This window comes from Mirounga angustirostris, unplaced genomic scaffold, assembly GCF_029215605.1.
Source record: "Mirounga angustirostris isolate CCGP_5_RB_7025 unplaced genomic scaffold, mMirAng1.0.hap1 SCAF_3, whole genome shotgun sequence".
NCBI classification, from domain to species: Eukaryota; Metazoa; Chordata; class Mammalia; order Carnivora; family Phocidae; genus Mirounga; species Mirounga angustirostris.
The window spans coordinates 118,417,956-118,440,935 of record NW_026991711.1 but is presented as its reverse complement, the minus strand read 5'-3'; the positions used below and the strand labels follow the sequence as shown (position 1 = coordinate 118,440,935).

The following is a 22,980-nucleotide window of genomic DNA, read 5'->3' as shown; positions in this document are numbered from 1 at the left end:
CTTTGTTATAATGGTAATTATATTCCTGATTGTTAATTTCCATGTGGTTGGGTATTATACTTGGTCTAATAAAAAAAAACAAAAAACATTGTATTTAGAGAATATACTGTGTATATTGTCCTAAATTATTTCCAGGTTTTGATAGTTCCATGCACATTTGAGGAAGGATTTAAACTCTGCTTTAATGTACAGATAGTCCTCATTTTATATAGTTCCAGTATGTGTGAATTTAGTTAACCATGTTTTAGTTAAGTAACACCAAACCCCCCAATAAGAAGTCTTGTAATACTCTGAGCATAGAACCCAGCCAAGCATACCTAGATTTTAACTATAGGACTATAGGTAATAATGGGTGGTGTTTTAAACTACTAACTTGGAGTAATTTGTTACATAGCAAGTTTAAAAAGTTAGTATTATACTGAGACTGTTCAGTTAAAATTTTTTTATTCTTCAAATTTGATAACTGCTGTTGATTTTTCTTTACATTCACTGTTTCTGCAGTCTCCAGTCTGTTTTGAAGCCCATCTCTAGTGAATTTTTTAGTTGATAATCCTACTTTTTAGTTCGAGAAATTCTAATTTTATAGTTCCCTTTTCTCTGCTGAGCACTCACCATCTACTTACTTATTATGACCATCTTTTGCTTTAAGTTCTTGATAATACCTGCTTTAAAGTACTTTTTTGGGGGGCTAATTCTGATATTTGAATTATGCTATTATCTTTTTTTATTATTACTTATATTTTGATTATGGGATACTTTTTCGTATACTGGTGATTTTTTATATTATGCTGTTGGTGATGATTATTCTTTGTAAAGAGGCTAGGATATGTTGTCTTTCTTTAAAGAGTGTTGAATTTTGTTCTGTCATGTAGTTATGGGAGGATCTTTTAGGTTTTTGTTAGGTTTGATTTTCTTTGTGAGGCAGGCCCATTTTGATATTGTACTAAATTACAGAGGACCTTTACTCTCTTTTTGTGTTTCAGTTGAATGCCTGAAATGTTCTCTCTACTCTGGTTGCAGGGAGTATTAGTCCACTTGGGCTTCTATAACAAAATACGTTAAACTAGATGAATTAAACAACAAGTTTATCTTCTTACGGTTCTGGATACTGGAAGTCCAAGAGCAAGGTCCCAGCAGGATTGGTCTCTTGATATGAAGGTCAACCATCTTGAAATGTCTCTTCCCTTGGATTGCAGATGGCTGCCTTTTCATTGTGTGCTCACATGACCTCTTCTTTGTGCTTGTATGGAGAGATAGTGAGATTATAGTGAGCTCCATGTTGTCTCTTCTTATTAGGATACTAATCCTATTGGATCAGGGCCCCACCCTCATGACTTCCTTTAACCTTTAGATAAAAGCTCAGTCTCCAAATACAGCAACACTGTAGGTTGAGTCTTGAATATCTGAATTTTGTGGGGATACAAACGTTCAGTCCATAATAAGCAGGAACTCCGAGGACTCCCTGCACTGCCAGACCTTCCAGCCCGATAGCAGGTGATCTCTGCTAGACTTCATAGAGATTCAAATTGCCTAGCCCTTGACCAAGGACCCATGTTAAATCCCAGAAATTTGGTGCTCAGATATTTGGTCTGTTTATCCCAGCTGCTCTGCTTGGGCTAGTTCCCCTTGTGTTGGGACAGGAGAGTGTTCCCAGGCAAAATCTTGGGCCATCGTGGGGCCTTCATATTTCCCTTCCCTCAGAGATCTCAGTCCTGCACTGCCTGTTATTCATTTCCTGAACACAGTTGCCTCATATATTGTGGCCTGTTTTGTACTTTTTTTTGGTAGAATAACAAATCTGGTAGTAGATACTCTGCTGTGGTTGGAAGCAGACCAGTCATGAGTTTTTATTTCCAAACATAGTAGGAGGAGCATTATAGATGTCTTATGAGCATTTTTCTTTTATATAATTAAGTTTTAAAAATTACTGGTAGAGCCTATTTCATTAAAAGTTTTATGGGTAGACTTGAATTGTTTTTAAAATTGTATGCTGAACATAATGCACCGTGTAGAGGGGGCGCCTTTTTGTTCTTTATAGGTATTGATGGACTGAATGTGATATTGTTAGAATCTTTGTGAAATATTTCAGTGTATTTGAGGCTCTTTATATGCAGTAATCAAAACCTGGCTTACACCCACCAACCCTGGAAATTTAGCATGTAGGCCCCAGGAGGGCTTTTTAAACTCTCTCTCCTCTCTATGCATTTGACACAGGATAATGTGAGGTATGGCCTTAACACTGGGTAAAGTGACAATACTGTACAAGAATGGTTCCTTAATTATAATATTTAAAATTTTTTCCAGGAGTTTAAAATACTCCTAAGTACATAATTTAACTGTTATTTAGTTCACTTGAAAAATGAAGTCCTTTTTGGCAGGCCATTATAAAGTCTTCAGATTTTTTACTTTTTTAAAAGAGTAATTGCGAATCCTGTATTTGTAGAGCATAAACTATGCTGGATAGAGTATTCAAATCAGGATTTTTCCATTTTCTATAAAAATTAAATCAAGTAAAAAATACTGTTTAGGTATTTTTGAAATTGTTGGAAGCGTTTTTGGTAGGTCTTTAATAGGTTTCACATTTAATTGTGTATCACAGGCTGAAATTGAAGAAATAATCATTAAAAGTTGAGTTTTATCAATAATAGGTTATTAGATGGTCTAAAATCAGACTCAGCTCTTTGTACTCATGCATATGTGTACTGGCAAAATTTGGTAAATGATGATACTGGCTTCACAGGTCAAAGAGGAAATGATAGATCCTTGATTTTGGAACTACTGACAAATAATTAGTAAAATATTTTTCTGTCCCTACTTCATTCCATTTGCCAAATGAAATTCCAGGGAGACTAAAGATTTACCTATAAAAGAGAAATAATACATATTCAAAAGATAATATAGGTGAATATTTAATCTTCAGGTAGTTCTAAACACTGTACCGAATGATGCTATAGAAAGAAAGAATGATCTGTACAGGAAAAACAAAACCCTATCAAAAACAAAAAGCTTAAAAGCAAAGAAAAGATGAGCATGAAGCTGGCAAGTCACATATAATACATGTGATTTGCTCTTCAGACTCTAGATCATCACAGCACAAGAAGCCCTTTGCTTCCCTCTTGAGACATTCCTTTCCCTACTTACCTTGTCTCTTGGTTGAGAGTGCCAAAGGTATTGTCATTCCTCTTTAGTAAATAAAGCAGGGAACTGGAACCTTATAAAGCTGTAGGCCAATAGTGCTATTGCCTTTTGTTGCCACATGATGTTGCTAGTGAAGTTTGATCCTATGCAGCCCCTTTGGATGTTTGCTTAGCAAACTTGCTGGTCCAGAAGCTCTTGCTGGTCCAAAACTTTGTACAGACTTCAAAGTTTTAGGGAGGAGCAACTGTCATTCATTATTCATCAAACCACTGTTTGCTGAGTACCCTACTGTGTGCTCCAGATGCTGGTTTATGCACTAGAAATAATAATAGTAAATAAAACAAAGAATTCCTGCCATCATGGAGCTTACATTCATTTTGGGGGTTGAGAGGAAGAGAGGTGGGGTAGAGACATATAATAGACAAAGTATTTATGCTATGCAGCATCTGTAGAAGGGCCTCTGCATGAAATCCTAACCTCTTTTAATTATTTTACATTTATTCTGTGGGGGCGTCAATATGTATGATGATACCAGTGAGTATAACAGAGAGCCTGAGGGATTTAAAATCACAGTGTGTTGATAACTTCTCACTAGCTTGAGGAGGTACTTTGTGGCCACTGTGCATATAATGATACAGCATGCAGTTATTAAAAAGTATTGGTATAGGTTTATATTTATGAACATAGATGTTTATATAAGTGGAAATGCAGCTTAGGAAATGATATATTTAGTATGATCACAAGTATTAGTGGGAAATACTTTTTCTCTACCTCTGGTTTCCTTCTTGAGAAGGGAATTCCGTTCGTGTCACCCTAAGTCTGCTCTTTCTCCTTTAAGTCACTTCATCTTTGATGTAATGACTTATCTGATTGGTAAATTTGAGAGTAGTTATCCCTACGGACGCACTTCATTGATGTGTAGGAGCTAGCTAGTCTTTCTACAGCCGTTGAGTGATTTTTCATCTCCTCCTCTATCATATAAGCTGTGTAGGGGCTTACCTCTGCAGGGAGAGGTCAGCCTCTGTCTAGTGCTAAAGCATGCCCACCTCTGAGGTTCACTATCAGCAAGCCCATTTGTCTAGTACACCTACAGCTTCTATTAGTAATAGCAGTGATATTTTATTATTTGTTTTGTTTCTCAACTTGTTCATAACTTTGGCAGGGATAGAGTTACCAGCTTTGGGGTGCTCTTTTTCGAGCCACCTCATACAGGATTCTGTTTTATTTAGGTTTCTATGTATTTTCAGTAGTTTTCCATATACATGTAGAAAAAAGTCTGGAAAGATAAGCATCATAGTTTCAAAAGAGGTTGGTAGAATTAGGAGTTTTTTTCTGGTCTGTACTTTTGAAGTCACTGAATTTATTAGGTGTGTAATTAAGACCTAGTTAAGTATTTTAAACCTCTAAAATAGACAGCATGGTCTGACTTCCCATGTAGAAGAATTAGTCATCTTTGTACAAGGGAAAAAGCTGGACCTGAGTAGATGTTTCCACCTCATAGTGTGGTGCTTGAGTCTAGAACTTACGGTAGGCAAAAATGTATTACTGTTCTAAAATCTCTGGCTTGTCATTTCAACACATATGTCACAATAATTACTTTCCATCCATTAATAGTTCAAGCAATTTGGATGGATTTTAAAAGTGAGCTCCTGATTTCAAACTATATTACAAAGCTGTGATCACCAAGACAGCATGGTATGTTGTGCTGTCTTGGTGATCACAAAAACAGACACGTAGATCAATGGAACAGAATAGAGAGCCCGGATATGGACCCTCAGCTCTATGGTCAAATAATCTTCGACAAAGCAGGAAAAATGTCCAATGGGAAAAAGATAGTCTTTTCAATAAATGGTGCTGGGAAAATTGGACAGCTATATACAGAAGAATGAAACTTGACCATTCGCTTACACCATACACAAAGATAAACTCTAAATGGATGAAAGACCTCAATGTGAGACAGGAATCCATCAAAGTCCTAGTAGGCAGTAACCTCTTCAACATCGGGCACAGCAACTTCTTTCAAGACATGTCTCCAAAGGCAAGGGAAACAAAAGTGAAAATGAACTTTTGGGACTTCATCAAGATAAAAAGCTTCTGCACAGCAAAGGAAATAGTCAACAAAACAAAAAGGCAACTCACAGAATGGGAGAAGATATTTGCAAATGACACTACAGGTAAAGGGCTGGTATCCAAGATCTATAAAGAACTTTTCAAACTCAACACTCAAAAAACAAATAAGTAAAAAAATGGGCAGAGGACATGAACAGACACTTCTCCAAAGAAGACATACAAATGGCTGACAGACACATGAAAAAATGTTCATCATCATTAGCCATCAGGGAAATTCAAATCAAAACCACAATGAGATACTACCTTACACCAGTTAGAATGGCAAAAATTGACAAGGCAAGAAACAACAAATGTTGGAGAGGTTGTGGAGAAAGGGGAACCTCTTACACTGTTGGTGGGAATGCAAGGTGGTACAGCCACTTTGGAAAACAGTGTGGAAATTCCTCAAAAAGTTAAAAATAGAGCTACCCTATGACCCAGTAATTGCACTACTGGGCATTTACGCCAAAGATACAGATGTAGTGAAAAGAAGGGCCACATACACCCTAGTGTTCATAGCAGCAATGTCCACAATATCCAGACTGTGGAAAGAGCCGAGATGCCCTTCAACAGATGAATGGATAAAGAAGATGTGGTTGCGGGGCGCCTGGGTGGTTCAGTTGGTTAAACGGCTACCTTCGGCTTGGGTCATGATCCCCGGGTCCTGGGATCGAGCCCTGCATTGGGCTCCCTACTCATGGAGAGCCTGCTTCTCCCTCTCCCTCTGCTTGCTGCTCTGCCTGCTTGTGCTATATCTCTGTCAAATAAATTAAATCTTTGAGAAAAAAAAAAAAGATGTGGTCCCTATATACAATGGAATATTATTCAGCCATCAGAAAGGATGAATACCCAACTTTTGCATCAACATGGACGGAACTGGAGGAGATTATGCTAAGTGAAATAAGTCAAGCAGAGAGTCAATTATCATATGGTTTCACTTATTTGTGGAACATAAGGAATAGCATGGAGGACATTAGGAGATGGAAGGGAAAAATGAAGGGGGGAATTGGAGGGAGAGATGAACCATGAGAGACTCTCGACTCTGAGAAACAAACTGAGGGTTCTAAAAGGGAGGGGGGTGGGAGGTTGGATTAGCCTGGTGATGGATATTAAGGAGGGCACATATTGCATGGAGCACTGGGTGTTATACACAAACAATGAATCATGGAACACTACATCAAAAACTAATGATGTAATGTATGGTGACTAACATAACATAATTTTTTTTAAAAAAAGTGAGTTCCAGCATTTAACAGGTTAACTGGATTCTGTATTTCTGTTTCCTACTTGCAAAGTTTGCTAAGCCTGTTCATTTTGTGCCTTCTTTTATTATTCCTTGCCTTTAATAGAGGAATAGCTCTAGATTTCTACCATCTTTCCTGCTTATTATGATAGGCCTATATGAATATAATACTCAGGTTTGGCCATATTTGAAATTATAAATTTATTAAAAAGGGAAAAGATTAAACAATGTTTCTAAAGTGGTAATTTTTATATCCCTCTCTCTCTAACAGCAGAAAAAAAAGTATTTCTTGATTTTATAATTTTATAAAAAATTGAGTAGGGACACCTGGGTGGCTCAGTCAGTTAAGCACATGCCTTCAGCTCAGGTCATGATGCCAGGGTTGTGGGATTGAGGCCCGCATTGGGCTCCCTGCTCAGTGGGGAGCCTGCTTCTCCTTCTGCCTGCCGCTCCCCTCTGCTTGTGCTCGTTCTCTCTCTCTTTCTCACAAATAAAATCTTAAAAAAAAAAGTAAAAATGCAGTGTAATGCAGTCATTATATTCTCATCTTGCTTTTTAAAAATCTTACTTTTTAATTTTTATTTCAATTATGAAATGCTTCAGACCACAAAAACATGCTGAGAATAAAATAATCTCTAGATATTCCGTGCCTAACTTAATAAACAAAACTTTATAAATACAAGTAAGCCCCTGTATACCCCCCATCCTATCTCCAGTTTGATGTTTACCACTATTACGCATTTTATTAATATTTCTACTACCTATATAAGTATCACTAGAGAATATAGTGTTTTCGAATATTTTAAAACTTTATATGAACATTCATATAGAGTGAGAATGTAAAATGGAACAGCTGCTTTAGAAAACTGTTTGCCAAGTTCCTAAAAAAATTAAGCATAGAATTACCACACAACTCAGCACTTTTCTTAGATATATACTAAGGAGAGAAGTATGTACCACACAAAACTTGTACAGAAATGTTCATAGCAACATTGCATTATTCATATTAGCCAAAAAGTTAAAAAATGAAACAAAACTGAACAACAACCAAATGTTCAGCTGGTGAATGGATAAATAAAATGAAGCATATCTACAGTGGAATATTGTTCAGCAATAAAATTAACAAGTACTGATACATGCGTCAACATGGATGAACTTGAAAACATTCTACTAAATAAAAGCTAGTCACAAAAAGCCATATATTGTATGATTCTCTTTATACGAGAAGTCCAGATTAGGCAAATTTATAGAAATGGATTCATGGTTGTCTAGGGTGGGGGTTATGGGGGGACATTGGGCTGTGACTGCCAATGGGTATGGATTTCTTTTTAGGGTGATGAAATGTTCTAGAATTAGATAATGGTGATAGTTGCACAAGTCTGTGAATATGCTAAAAAAATCAAATTGTACACTTTAGACGGGTGAATTGTATTGGGATGTGAATTATATCTCAGTAAAGCTGTTTAGAAAGTTTATGTGAGGGCACCTGGGTGGCTCAGACGGTTAAGCGTCTGCCTTCGGCTCAGGTCATGATCCCAGGGTCCTGGGATCGAGTCCCGCATCAGGCTCCCTGCTCCTTGGGAGCCTGCTTCTCCCTCTGCTTTTCTCTCTCTCTCTCTCTCTCTCTCTCTGTCTCTCATGAATAAATAAATAAAATCTTAAAAAAAAAAGTTTATGTGAATGTTATATATTCTACTATTAGCTTTTTAAACTCAGTGTAAACCAAATCATTATATTTTGGGATTTATACATTTTTGTACATTTAGTTCTGTATAACTCATTTTCACGTCCAACTGTATGAATTTACTATATTTTATTAATCCATTTTCCTTTTTTGCTCTTTAAAAGCAATGCTTTTGTGAAGAGTCTAATCCATATTTCCTTATATGATGATATATTTTTATTTTATTTTATTATTATTTTTTTTTTAAGTTCAACACAGGGTTGAACTCACACTCCTGAGATCAGGACCTGAGCTGATATCAAGAGTCAGACACTTAACTGAGCCACCCAGGCGTGCCAATGATGACACATTTTTAAGGCGTTCTTCCAAATTAGAATTTGATAGGATTATTGATGATTTGTAATTTATTTAGTGTTATTTAACTATTTAGAAGACATTTTATTGGTGTACCTTAGAACATTTAATTCATATAGTTTTAAAATTTAAAGTTGAAAGTAGTAAAATTACTCTGTCTTAAGTTTTTCAGTTTTTTATATTTGGCAAAAGAAAAGGGCTTCTTAACTACTGTGCCTTTCTTAGTATTTTATTGTCAAGTGTGACATGTCCTAATTTTTGTGTATGCTGATATCTTATAGAAAAAGCCACAAATGAGTACAACACTACAGAAGATTGGAGTCTTATTATGGACATATGTGACAAAGTTGGAAGCACTCCTAATGGGTAAGAGTCCCCGTCATGCCCAATGAATGTCTAGGAGCTTCATAACCTGTGTCTCTTTCCCTGATGTAACTTTGAAAGGAAAATGGAATTTTACTCTTTACTTTTGGGGGACAAAAGTTAAGAGATCCTGGTGGCCAGATTTGTGGGATTAACCTCCTCCTGAAAGAACAAGGGGCAAAGAGTTCAGCTGAAAACCTGAGATATATAAAGCTTTGACGCACTAGGGACACATGTTAACAATGAATAGACTAGTTATTTAGGGAATTCCCCTGTGACTTAGACATGTATGGGAGTCTTTTAATAATGAAGTAGATAAATAACGTATGTAATAGAGTGAAGAAGCCCTTCAATAATGAGTAGGTAAATATAATAACATCATTATGAAAAAGTGAATATAAATAAGGGTGCTTTTGTAGGGGGAATACAGCACATAAGCTGAACTGATTATACTTTAGAAGACTGATAAAAGCATTTAACATTACAGCTTTTCAGGGTACCTTCATACATGTTTATACTTACACCTTTGAAGACTATGTAACTTGCACTTTTTTTTTTAAGATAAGAATTTGCTGTCTGAACACTAAATCTGTCTTGAAGAAACAAGAAGATAATTTATATGACATAGTTCTCTTGTGTTGATCTTTTGGAAATTATTTGGCTCTTTTTTAAAATTTTTATTTAGATTCACTTAATTAACATATAATGTATTATTAGTTTCAGAGGTAGAGGTCAGTGATTCATCAGTCATATAATACCCAGTGCTCATTACATCACATGCCCTCCTCAGTGTCCATCACCCAATTCCCCCATTCCCCCACCCCCTTCCCCTCCAGCAACCCTCAGTTTGTTTCCTATGATTAAGAATCTCTTACGGTTTGTCTCCCTCTCTGATTTCATCTTGTTTTATTTTTTCCTCTCTTCTCCTATGATCCCCTATTTTGTTACTTAAATTCCACATATGAGTGAGATCATATGGTAATTGTCTTTCTCTGATTGACTTAATTCGCTTAGCATAATACCCTCTAGTTCCATGCATGTCGTTACAAATGGCAAATTTTCATTTTTTGATGGCTGAGTAGTATTCTGTTGTGTGTGTGTGTGTATGTGTGTGTACCACATCTTCCTTATCCATTCATCTGTTGACGGACATCTAAGCTCTTTCTATAGTTTGGCTATTGTGAACATTGCTGCTATAAACATTAGAGCGCAGGTTCCCCTTCGGATCACTACATTTTCAGCTTTTTGAGGAACCTCTATACTGTTTTCCAGAGTGGCTGCACCAGCTTGCATTCCCACCAACAGTGTAAGAGGGTGCCCCTTTCTCCATATCCCCGCCATCTGTTGTTTCCTGACTTGTTAATTTTAGCCATTCTGACCATTGTATGGTGGTATCTCACTGTGGTTTTGATTTGTATTACTTTCATGCTGAGTGATGTTGAACATTTTTTCATGTGTCTGTTGTCCATTTGTATGTCTTCTTTGGAGAAATGTTTGTTCATGTCTTCTGCCCATTTCTTGACTGGATTTTTTTGTTTTTTTGGGTATTGAGTTTGATAAGTTCTTTATAGATTTTGGATATTAGCTCTTTATCTGATAAGACATTTGCAAATACCTTCTCCCATTCTGTCGGTTGTCTTTTGGTTTTGTTGACCGTTTCCTTTGCTGTGGAAAAGCTTTTTATCTTGATGAAGTCCCAATAGTAGTTCATTTTTGCCCTTGCTTCCCTTGCCTCTGGCAACGTGTCTAGCAAGAAGTTGCTGCAGCTGAGGTCAAAGAGGTTGCTGCCTATGTTCTCTTTTAGAGGAAATTATTTGGTTCTTGATATGGGATATACAACCTTTGCAACAAGCTCCTCCTTTTTTTTTAGAGTTCCGCAGTTCTATGAACAAAATATTATGTGGAATCATTTTACAGATGTATTCCTTTAATGAAGTGAAGTTTGCAGGATTTTTTTTTTTTTTTAAAGATTTTATTTATTCATTTGAGACACAGAGATACAGAGTGAGAGAGAGAAAGCATGAGCAGGGAGAGAGGCAGAGGGAGAGGGAGAAGTAGGCTCCTCGCTGAGCCAGGAGCCCGATGTGGGGCTCGATCCCAGGACCCTGGGATCATGACCTGAGCCGAAGGCAGACGCTTAACCATCTGAGCCACCCAGGTGCCCCAGGATTTTATTTTTAAATTTAAAGTTATTTGATAGTAGAATGCCTTATATTTTTAATGTTTAAGTTGAAACTCTGAATAAATGCTTAATATTCTTCATTTTTTTCTTAGAGCAAAAGATTGCCTAAAAGCCATAATGAAAAGGGTAAATCATAAGGTTCCTCATGTTGCTCTGCAGGCGTTAACTGTAAGTAAAAGTCAGCTTATTATTTGACCCAAATTTTAAATGTGTATTTATTTCAGTAAGTTAAGTAAGATAATATCTCAACATTTGTATATTGATTTTTTATTTTAATTAATAGCTTCTTGGGGCTTGTGTGGCAAACTGTGGAAAGATATTTCATTTAGAAGTATGTTCCCGTGATTTTGCAACAGAAGTACGTGCTGTGATAAAAAATAAGGTAAATTTTAAGAAGAGAAGAAATTTAAGTCATTAAAAAGTACATACACTGTCTGTCATTTTAACTATGTATAGCATTAATAAAGTTGTATTATGAATGAAATCACTTTTAGCTAAGTTTGAAATGAAATAAACTTTCTGTTCTAAAACTTGATGTTTTCATTTGTAGCACCAAAAACTGTTTTCCTTCCCAAAGCATATATACTTGTGATAATAGCTAATCTTTATTTAGAGTTAGTAAACAGTCACTGCTTTAAGGGTTTTACATGGACTGTCTTGTTTAATGCTCTTAATAACCCTTAAAAGTTAGATTCTCTTGTCATTCCTATTTTATAAATGCAGAAGCTGAGGCTTAGAGAGAAGTTCAGTAACTTGTCCCAGGTCATGCAGCTAGTATGTGGCACGGCTGAAGTTCAGATCCAGGTTTCTAGAACTTAAGAGTCCAAACCAACCACTCGGCTGTACTGATTCACACTAGAGATGACAAGCAAAGAGGACCTTTATTTTAGAGCAGGGTTGGGGGTGCTTCACAATAGGGTTTCTGTTACTGATTTCTTTGGGATAGAAACTCTGAAGCTTCTCTTGCTATTAGTGGCAAAAATCCAGGAATTTTAGTTTAGTTGATATAAAAAGCTTAATCTGATATTGAGCATATTAAAAAAAAATAGAAGAAATAACCTCTGAGTATAAAAGATCTGTTGTCATTATAGTAAGAGTTAGAAATTGATGTTAAAAGGGTAATTTTACAAGAAACAGCTCTATCTTAAAACGAAAACAGGCATTTATCAAGCACTCATCGAGGCTAGGGATTGATTGGTGGACTTTTGTTGATGTTTGTATAATTAAAGAGAATTTTGGTGATAATCTGTTAAATAATTCAAGTACTTACTTTAACCATAGTTTTATTTCTTTCTTTGCCTTGCCTTTAAAAGGCTCATCCTAAAGTATGTGAAAAACTTAAGTCTTTAATGGTGGAATGGTCAGAAGAGTTTCAGAAGGATCCTCAGTTTAGTCTAATATCTGCAACTATTAAATCTATGAAGGAAGAAGGAATTACCTTTCCTCCAGCAGGTTCTCAGGTAAGAGATTCATTTAGATCCGTGGTTGGCCTTACACTATTTTGAAGGTATGTATCTTATATAAAAACTAGGCAAGGTCTGTCGTAATCATCCCTTCCCACCTCTCCTCTCCAGGTGCCTGAGATAGTGCCTTATATTTAGTAGATGTTTCAATTGTTGAGGGAATTTCTTTTATATATCAGAACTTTGAGAAGTGAATCAGCGATAAATAATCTGTTTAAGGCTAGAGTCATGCAAAAGGCATAGATGTATGAGGGAGCCCTTATGTTTAAGAAATTTATAGTAAGGGGCGCCTGGGTGGCTCAGTTGGTTAAGCAACTGCCTTCGGCTCAGGTCATGATCCCAGAGTCCCGGGATCGAGTCCCGCATCAGGCTCCCTGCTCGGCAGGGAGTCTGCTTCTCCCTCTGACCCTCCTCCCTCTCATGCTCTCTGTCTCTCATTCTCTCTCTCGCAAATAAATAAAATCTAAAAAAAAAAAAAAGAAAAAAGAAAAATTTATAGTAAATGTGGAGGGTAGCTATATACATGGGAAAAATAACTAAATTGTAAGTGACACATATGGATGAGGGAGGGGTAACAAAGACTAGATGCCAGAAGAGAGAGGTAACTACAGACTGGGATGGTAAAGAGGTAGAATTTTTAGACTGGAATGTATTCCAATAGATAGGAGGGAGGAGGTCCTATTGGGGAAGGAATGCTACGAACAAATTCATGGAATTGAGAAACCTCAAGACCTGTTTGTTGAAGAGTGAATTTGCGTGGAGTGAATGGCTTACATATAGATGAGTGGAACTATAAGACTAGAAATTTATTTGAGGAGGTAGGGAATAGCTTTAGTAGGACAGGGGTGGAGGTAGGGATAATGAGTCACAGAGTGGGCTATTTAAGTGTGGGAGAAGAACGCTATCTTGAGTTTTGCTTCGGTGCCTCTTGCCTTCCACTTCATATTAGGATACGGGCTAGGGAAAGAAACTAAGAGGGCGAGAAATGTATATTTTATTTTAATTTAGACTGTAGACTAAAGAGACAGAAAGAATCTTTAGAGTTGACCAGAACTAAGGATTTGGGGACAAAAACCTTACAAGTAATGAAAGCAAGCATTTTTCTGCTCTGTCTTCGTATGTCAAAAACCTGTGTTTAAAGAACTGGTTGATGGTTCAGAATCCTGGACGTCTCTGTCTTGCGTGCCTTTAAATTTAAACATGACCTTCCTAAGTCCTCTACTGTGCCTGAAGAAGCACCAAGATTCAAGTACAATGAATACTAAATGAGAGCTTAACGTGTATTCCTAGAACTGCACCCATTGTCTCTGTCCGCCCTCTCTCTTCAATAATTATCATGGCTTCTTGCTGCCGCTTCTTGTGGAGCTTGATGCCCCTCACTGAATAAGAGACCTTGGACAGTTGAGATCAGGGAAGTACAATCAGGAGAGATTCGTATTTAAGTACTTTCTGTATGCCATGTTCTGTATCAGATACTAAGATGGATGCAAAATCTAATCAGTTTGTGCCCTTTGTGAATTTATAATGTTTTCTTGAAAATTCTGATGTTTTGTTTTAGTATTTGAAAACTGCTACTTAAAATTTTTACAAAGAACTTCACTTTTAAAAGAAACTCATCAGTTTTTAAAGAATTAACATGTGCAAGTAATTATAGAGCTTGTGTTTTCTTTGAAACGGTGGCTGTGTTCATTTTACTCATACATTTACAGACTGTCTCATCTGCTGCCAAGAATGGTACATCATCGAACAAAAACAAAGAAGATGAAGACATAGCTAAAGGTAAATGCTCAAGCATGTATAATTTAGTGTTGCTTAAAACATCCTTGCCAGAACAATTTATTTAAATAAAAATTATAATCAAACTGGGTATACTTTTAGTATTTTACCTCAAATCTAGTAGGGTCTGAAAAGTAAGGAAAACAATTGATATGATACAATATTGATTTAATTCATAATCCTTGTCAGTAATATGTATTTAATGTCCTACCTTTGAAGAGATTTCATTTCACCTTTTCTTTAATGCCAAAGTTATGAGTCAAGCACAGAAATATGTTCACGGCTTGTCCTATATGGAAAGCTACCCATATTATAATGTCACAATCTGTTTGCTATAAAAATAATAGCTGCTGTATATGACAGACTGTGATAATAAGGAATGAGCAAAAACTTTATTTAAAAAAAAAAAGTCATGATTTTCTGCCCTGACCTCCCACGTCCCAAGAAAGTTAACTATTTAGCATTTAACTGGACAAATAAAATACTCACTTCATTTATTCTTATTAAGTATTACATTATTAAACTTTAAAAAAAATCAGAATTAATTCTGGCTTCTTCATTTCTTGCATTTCAATTTTTCAAATTAGCTATTGAATTATCATTGCAAGAACAGAAGCAGCAGCATGCAGAAACAAAATCCTTATATCCATCTGCAGAAATTCAGTTAAATAATAAAGTTGCAAGGAAAGTGAGAGCTTTATATGATTTTGAAGCCGTTGAGGACAATGAACTCACCTTTAAACATGGTGAAATTATTATTGTTTTGGATGACAGGTAAGTTTTATATCTTTATTTCTGGAATATTTTGAAGTTATTAAGTATAATATTCTTTATTTAGAATCCTGGATATTCAGGTCTTTGACTTTGGTGTATTTAAATCATAATAGAGCCTTTTCATACCTTAATTTTTTTCTAAAATAAAAGTTAGACTAGGTGATGTGAATTCCTTATTTTGTTAAATTTGGTAGTATTTTTTATATCTTGGATAAAAGATGTATTAAATAATGTTGCTTATCATAGTTGTGAAGCATAAATATGTCATCATCTGAATACATTTACATTGGGGAGTTGTGTATATCAAAATTACTGGCAAAAATAACAGCCTTTAGGAAGAAATACAGCTATATTATTATTATTTTTTTTTTTAATTTTTTTTTTTAAGAGCGGGAGAGAGGGAGAGGAAGGGAGTAGGTAGAGAATCTCAAGCTGACTCCACGCCCAGCTCAAAGTCCAATGGTGGGCTTGAGTTCACAACCCCGGGGATCAAGACCTGAGCTGAAACCAAGAGTCGGATGCTTAACCAACTGAGCCACCCAGGCGCCCCAGCTATATTATCTGATAAAAGCAACCAAAAGCTACACTCAGTTCTTCCCCAATTCTTAACTTGCTACTCTACTCTTCCTCACAATTTCTCTATCATTTAAAGTTATAGTAAAGAATAGATCTATTGTATATCTGAGGCTAATATAATATTGTATGCCAACTACACTTCAACTTTTAAAAAAAGGATAGATCTGTCTCTATTGGGCCTAATTCTATTTTTTACTTTGGTTTTAAAAGAAGTTGATGAAATTTAGCAAGGGTGACTCCTAACAGCTTGTTGCTGCGAACAGAGATTGCAGATGCATTTGGTATCTGTTATAAATAACTTAGTAAGGATATATTAGTCTAGTGCGTTTTTAAATGAGTAGATACACAAAATGGTTTTACTTTCCCACAGTGAATAGTTACTAAGAAAATGTTATGTAATAGGCTCTGTTTATATAAAAAATGAATGAGGACACAGTTCTGTCTTCTAAAATCTAGACTAACTAGAGTTAAAATTTCTGTAGATATTTGTATGGAATACAGATTGTGAATGCCATGAAAGAGGTAATGTTGGGGTCCAGTAGCGACCAGATTTGTACCAGGTACAGCATCTGGGAAAGAAGGCTTAACCAGGGGGTTCATTTCAGGTGAACTTTGGTTTTGATGGGATAGGAAAAATTTTGCAAGAAATTGAGAATAAGAAAAAGAAGGTCTTTTAGGCAGTCAAGAAAGTAATCATTTTTCTTCTTTAAATTTTTTTTTTTTTAATAATCATTCGGAGTGGAACACATCCCTGAATGAGAGTAAATAAATATTAAGGTGCAGAAGTAGTTCAGTAGACTGAACACAGAGTCTGAAATGTCAGGCTTCTTAGTGTAGTTTTAGTTAGAATATTCACAAAAGAACTTAAGCTTATACTTCAGGTACTCCTATACAACTAGAAAATTGAATTTGTGAAGTGAATAGAGACTAAACTACAATATGAGTAGTTTTTGCTCTAAGATACAAATTTTGAGTGTTTTATGTAGTGAGAAAATATTCTAAAATAAATTGCTGTTTGGAGCCTCCTGGGTGGTGCAGTTGGTTGAGCAACTGATTCTTGATTTCGGCTCCGGTTGTGATCCTAGGGTCATGAGTTCCAGCCCCAAGTCAGGCTCTGTGCTCATTGTGGAGTCTGCTTCAGATTCTCTCTTCCTCTCCCCCTACCCCTCCCACTCATGCACACTCCCTTGCGCATTCCCCCACTCCCCGCTGTCTCTAAAATAAATAAGTCTTTAAAAAAATAAACTAAATTGCTACTTACAAGTAAGTAAGTAGAGTACTGATTAATGGCACAGGTACTTTAGCACTTACCTTCAGCAGCCCTGTACCACCCTGTGTTTTGATAACTCAAATCTCTGACTTTTTCTTTTGTACCTGTTGTGAGTACCGAATGTATCCCTTGACATCATTGATGTTCACGTGGCACTATACTCTTACTGCAGTCTACAGGCTTGCAGTGAGTAAAGGGTTATGTTGCTGTGCTGCATGTGTCTTTCCACACATGTTTAAGCACAAAGTCATTTAACAACTTAGACTCATATAAAAGTATTTTCAGTTGAGACTTAACACTGCAAAAGAGAACTTTTTTCTTTATAACTTCTAGGAGGATTCAACATGAATATGATGGAATATGTAGATTGATTGCTGTCATTTTAATGATAGGATACCCCAATCTTAAAGTTCCATAGATATGCTCATTAATACCTGTAGGTTAAATGTTGTCATTCTGGGTGATAGATTATCACTGGCAAGATTTTTAAGCACAAATGCAAACTTGGGTCCTAAAGTTAAATGGCAGTCTTCAGTTAAAGAGATCATCTAGGTGATCCAGAATATGACTGTATTCATTGTTTTTATATTGCTGTGGAAATGAAAGCATAAAATTAAAATTTTCATATGTAGAATTTGAAGTGCCTTGAAGATACATCATTCTTGGACCTCAGCTTAAGAAACACAGAACTAATAGAAAAGGCACACATTTCTTATTAACAGAATATACCAAAAAAAGAAAAAACAAAACCACCTTTTCACTTTCTACATTTTTAGCTTTATCTCACCACTCCTTGTTTGTTCTTTATGTACTCTTTCAAATAATCAAGTAGGATTGGCTCCCTAAATTAAAAAGGTATTTTAAGGAAACAACCTCCCCACAAGATTACCAAGATTTCCAGGTTTATTATTTGTATGTTTGTGGTTTTTCACATGATTATCATATCCATAAAAAAGGCATCAGTTAATCTTGAGCCACTGTCATTACAAAAGTCAGCAAAGGGACCCCTGGGTGGCTCATTCAGTTAAGTGTCTGGCTTGTGATTTCAGCTCAGGTCATGATCTCATGGTTTGTGGTATTGAGCTCCACGTCATACTCCCCACTTAGTGGGGAGTCTGCTTGGGATTCTCTTGAGGAATCTCCCTCTCTCTCTCAAATAAATAAATAAATCTTAAAAAAACAAAAGTCAGCAAGTAAGTTGTTTTATTTGAGAAGTCAGTAGCCTAAAAGACTCAGGTTTTCATTTATTTTAATGGCAGCAGAGCAGATGTCATTTATATTTCCATAGCCCTAATTTCCTTTTCTTCCTAGCAAATGCCAGTTTAATCCAAAACCCATGCAGATTTCACGTCTTCTGAGCAGCCTTTACTCTCTGTCGTTAGTTTCCAATAGTTAGAAGTTCTTTCTCTGTGCTGCTATAGCTCCCTGCACATAATAGCATTGCTCGTACATATGTCTCTCCGGCTATATGATTCTGAAGAGGGTCAGCACTTCCTTGGGTGGGAGGAAGGGGGAAGGAGAAAACAAATCCCACAAGGTAAAGCAAGGTAACATGTTCTTAGTTGGTACAGGAGGGTTGAAAAATACCGCACTAGATTTTCATTCTTGAGGGCAGAAACTGTTTCCATTAGCTTTGTAACTTCAGTGTTTAACCTGATGTCACTTGGCCCCTCTTTGGTAGGCTTTCATAAGTGTTAGCTGTATAATCAGTTAATTGATAGTAAAGTTTCTGTCTTTATCACTTTTCACTCACTTCAGCTGTGATTTATTCTTTTTCTTAATATAAAAAGCTCTAAATATAAATGCTGCATTTAATTATCAAACAATTTATGTAAAATTATAGTGCTGAATTGCCTTAATTTAGAAATTTAAAATTGAACAGTACTTTGTGTCATTAACATTCCAAAGAATCAAAAGATTGTCCATGGAGAGAATGTAGATAGAGCTGGATTAGGGCTAGGAAGGAGTCATCATGCTTTGACATGGCATTTGGTTGTTTTGCCTACTTTTATGCTTTATCAGGGAGTTTGTAGTACTGGTTGGGAGGGAAATAATCTTACATTAGTAGGACCACTGGAGAAGGCTACAGATAAAATTGTTGATAGGTTCAAATAAAACCCACATGTCCATTTCACAGGTTGGGTTTTCTGGTTTTATATAAAAATTCCTCTGAGTTCAGCTGTCCTTTTTAAAATGGAATGTTTAATTTAAAAAAGCACGTAAGAGAATTTCTCATTTTATATAGATATCTGCAGACATAAGAATTGTCAATACGTCAATTATTTTCTGGTTTTAAGAATTTGGGTGATATATAGCTCACATCTTTGTGGTACTTTTTAAATGAAATGATGTTCCAGAGTCCTAGGAGTTAATTCATCCTGAAGTTTCATTTTTAGGAATGTCTATTCAATAAGTCAAATTTTTGGAAAGGAATAGACAAAATTATCATTTCTAGATTCTATGATTATCCATATAGAAGATCCAAGGGACTCAATGGACAAACTATTAAAATTGGTAAGAGTTCATCAGGGTTGTTGGATACAAGCTCAACATACAAAAATCAGTGGGTACTTTAATCACAGCTCTTTAGAAAATGTAATAGAAAAAAATTGCCATTCTCCTTAGTAATAATTATAAATGATCTAGGGATAAATCTAATAAAGATATGTGAGGACTTTATGGAGAAAGTTACAGAATTATTTGAAAGATATAAAGAAATATAAGTATATATAGTATGTTTATTTTTTTAAGATTTATTTATTTGAGAGACAGCACGAGCGGGACGGGCAGAGAGAAAGGGAGAGAGAACCCCAAGCCGACTCTGTGCTGAGTGTGGAGCCCATTACGGGACTGGATCCCAGGACCCTGAGATCATGACCTGAGCTGAAACCAAGAGTCAGATGCTCAACTGAATGCACCACCCAGGCGCCCCTCAAATATATTAAATATAAATGGAGAGAGATACCATATTCATGGTAAAGAAAACTTTAATGTTGTAAAGATTTCATTTTTCCCATATTAATGCATAAATTCAGTGCATTTCTAATTAAAATCCCAATAGGACTTATTTTCAGAGACCTTGAAAACGTTTTAATTTTAACATTAATATGGAGATATGAAAGTATTCAAGAGAAGGTACTTTCCCTGCCAAGTATCAAGGCCTATTAATAAGCTGTAGTAAATAAGTATATAGATAGTTCAACAGAATGGAATCCAGATCCATCTGCCCATGAACAGATAGCAGCCTGCTGTTTGAAAGATAGGATATCCTAAATCAGTAGAAAAAACGATGTGCTATTCAATAAATTTTTGCCGGGATGAATGGCTCTTTATATAGTACAAATAAAACTTTGATTCAGTTTCACGTAGTACATATGGTTTCATTCCAAATGAATTAAAAAACATGGGGTGGGGTGCCTGGGTGGCTCAGTCGATTAAGCCTCCAACTCTTGGTTTCTGCTTAGGTCATGATCTAAGGATTGTGGGATCGAGCTCTGTGTGTCAGGCTCCACGCTCAATGCAGAGTCTGCTTGAGATTCTCTTTCCCTCTCCCTTTGCCCCTCCCCATGCTTGCACACACATGCACTCTCTGTCTCTAAAATAAATGAATCTTTAAGAAAAAAAGAAGACTTAAACATGGGGGAGAGATAAGAAAGAAAACCTAAAACTATTAAGTATATTAGAAAACAGATTTGGGAGTTTAGGGATAGAGAAAGATTTCTTTTTTTTTTTTTAAAGATTTTATTTATTTATTTGACAGAGAGACAGAGAGGGCAGGAACACAAGCAGGGGGAGTGGGAGAGGGAGAAGCAGGCTTCCTGCCGAGTGGGGAGCCCGATGTGGGACTCGATCCCAGGACCCTGAGATCATGACCTGAGCCGAAGGGACCCAAGAAAGATTTCTTTTAAGAAAACTATAAACCGGGCACCTGGGTGGCTCCATCATTAAGCGTCTGCCTTCGGCTCAGGTCATGATCTCAGGGTCCTGGGATCGAGTCCCACATCAGGCTCCCTGCTCTGCACAAAGCCTGCTTCTCCCTCTCCCACTCCCCCTGCTTGTGTTCCTGCCCTCTCTGTCTCTCTCTCTGTCAAATAAATAAATAAAATCTTAAAAAAAAAAAACAACTATAAACCATAAAAGAATGCTAAAATTTGATTACATGGAACAAAAAACACCATGCAGTAAAAGAAACTATGAACATACGTTAAAAGACAAGTGACAGTTTGAGAGAAAGTATTTGCATAATTCAAACAGTTGCTATCCAGAATATATAAAGAACTACAGATCCATGAAAAGAGATAAATAGCCCAGTGGAAAAGAAAAGTGGACAGAAAACATGAACAAGCAGTTCATAGAAGAGGCAGTCTGAATGACCGGCAAAACATGTGGATGCTCAGGAAGTGCAAATGAGCATAGCCTTGAGATATGATCTCTCTCCTGTCTGATATCAAGTGTTGCTTGGACAGTTAACAAGCATGAGGGAAAATGACATTCTCACATGCTGCTGAGGGAAGGAAGATGGTGCATTGCCATAAGCACTTAAGAAGACTATTTGGCAGTATTTGGTAAAATGGAAAATGTTTTTATCCTGAGGCCCAGCAAGTCCACATCTGTGAGTAACCTCAAGTATTGTTGGCTTGTGTGCCCTAGAATCTAGAATAATCATTACACCAGTCTTTATAAAGTGAAAGACTGGAAATATTTAAGTGTCCATCTGTATGGGGATGGATAAATCAAATATGCTGTATTCGGATGATGGGTCTTTAAAAGGGATAAACAAGGGGCGCCTGGGTGGCTCAGTTGGTAAAGTGGCTGCCTTCGGCTCAGGTCATGCTCCCAGGGTCCTGGGATCGAGCCCCACATTGGGCTCCTTGCTCCACAGGAATCCTGCTTCTCCCTCTCCCACTCCTCCTGCTTGTGTTCCCTCTCTTGCTGTGTCTCTCTCCGTCAAATAAATAAATAAAATCTTTAAAAAAAAAAAAGGGATAAACAAGATATGAAAATATTAACATATAAAATGTAAAAATCTATAATGATTTATATATATATATATATATATATATATATATATAAACTTTGCCATAGGTGTATGTAAACAAATGAAAATACACTCATAGGAAGGCTACATACCAGCTTTAGGTAATGGTTTGGTAGGTTGGATGTGGGGTTGGGACTTGGGGTTGTTGATAATTTTTTTTTAAAGCCCAAAATCAGCTATGACTTGTTAATTCGTTCTAAATTTAAATATGGGAATGTGGATGTTTGCTTTACTTGTGCTTTTCTGTATCTTTTATTAAGAACTACTTTTAAATATAGTTGGATATGAACTAGTATTTTCAGAGTAGGCTAAATTTAATTTTTATTTTAATTCCTCTTGCTGCTAATGTACTTGAAATGTAGAAGAACAAATGACATTTTTGTACTGTATTTTCAGTGATGCCAATTGGTGGAAAGGAGAAAATCACAGAGGAATAGGACTCTTCCCATCTAATTTTGTAACAACTAATTTAAACATAGAGTCTGAGTCAGGTAAGTTAAATTTTAGGGAAGATTAAATCTATTAAAGTTTTTTACACTTGAGTTTTATGGTTGTTTTTTTAAGTAATTTCTATGCCCAACATGGGGCTCGAACTAATGACCCTGAGATCAAGAGTCACATGCTCTACTGACTGAGCCAGCCAGGTGCCCTGGTTCAATTTTGAATATAAAGTAGATTGGCATTTTACTCTGTTTTAAATTATTTATAGACAGTACAGTTTAATTTCTTACCAAATTAAAGGGTTAACTTATTCCAAGTCAATTCCAAGAACTAATTTTTTTATGATTTTATTTTAAACTCTGAGAATTAATGTGCATAATTCCATATAAGGCATAAAACAATCTGTGATGACCATGTAGATATTTAATTCAACCTAATTATGGTTTAAGAGGCAGTTTGAATCTTCAGTATAAAGAATATTGGTTTTATTCATCACTGAACCACAGTATCAAAGGGAGTAGGTGGCGGGGTGGGGGCTGGTTGACAAGTGCCAAATGTGATTACAAGGG

At 36.1% G+C, this 22,980-nt stretch overlaps 1 protein-coding gene across 3 annotated transcripts in view; it reads left to right on the top strand.

Moving 5' to 3' along the window:
* Positions 1 to 22,980, top strand: part of STAM2 (signal transducing adaptor molecule 2) — a 50,413-nt gene that overhangs the window by 12,023 nt on the left and 15,410 nt on the right. For all 3 annotated transcript variants that reach the window (XM_045868862.3, XM_064586548.1, XM_064586547.1), the window contains 7 exons: positions 8,810 to 8,894; positions 11,166 to 11,241; positions 11,357 to 11,455; positions 12,387 to 12,533; positions 14,246 to 14,315; positions 14,900 to 15,086; positions 22,367 to 22,461. In XM_045868862.3, the coding sequence (XP_045724818.1) occupies positions 8,810 to 8,894; positions 11,166 to 11,241; positions 11,357 to 11,455; positions 12,387 to 12,533; positions 14,246 to 14,315; positions 14,900 to 15,086; positions 22,367 to 22,461 (759 nt within the window). The remainder of the gene's footprint in view (positions 1 to 8,809; positions 8,895 to 11,165; positions 11,242 to 11,356; positions 11,456 to 12,386; positions 12,534 to 14,245; positions 14,316 to 14,899; positions 15,087 to 22,366; positions 22,462 to 22,980) is intronic.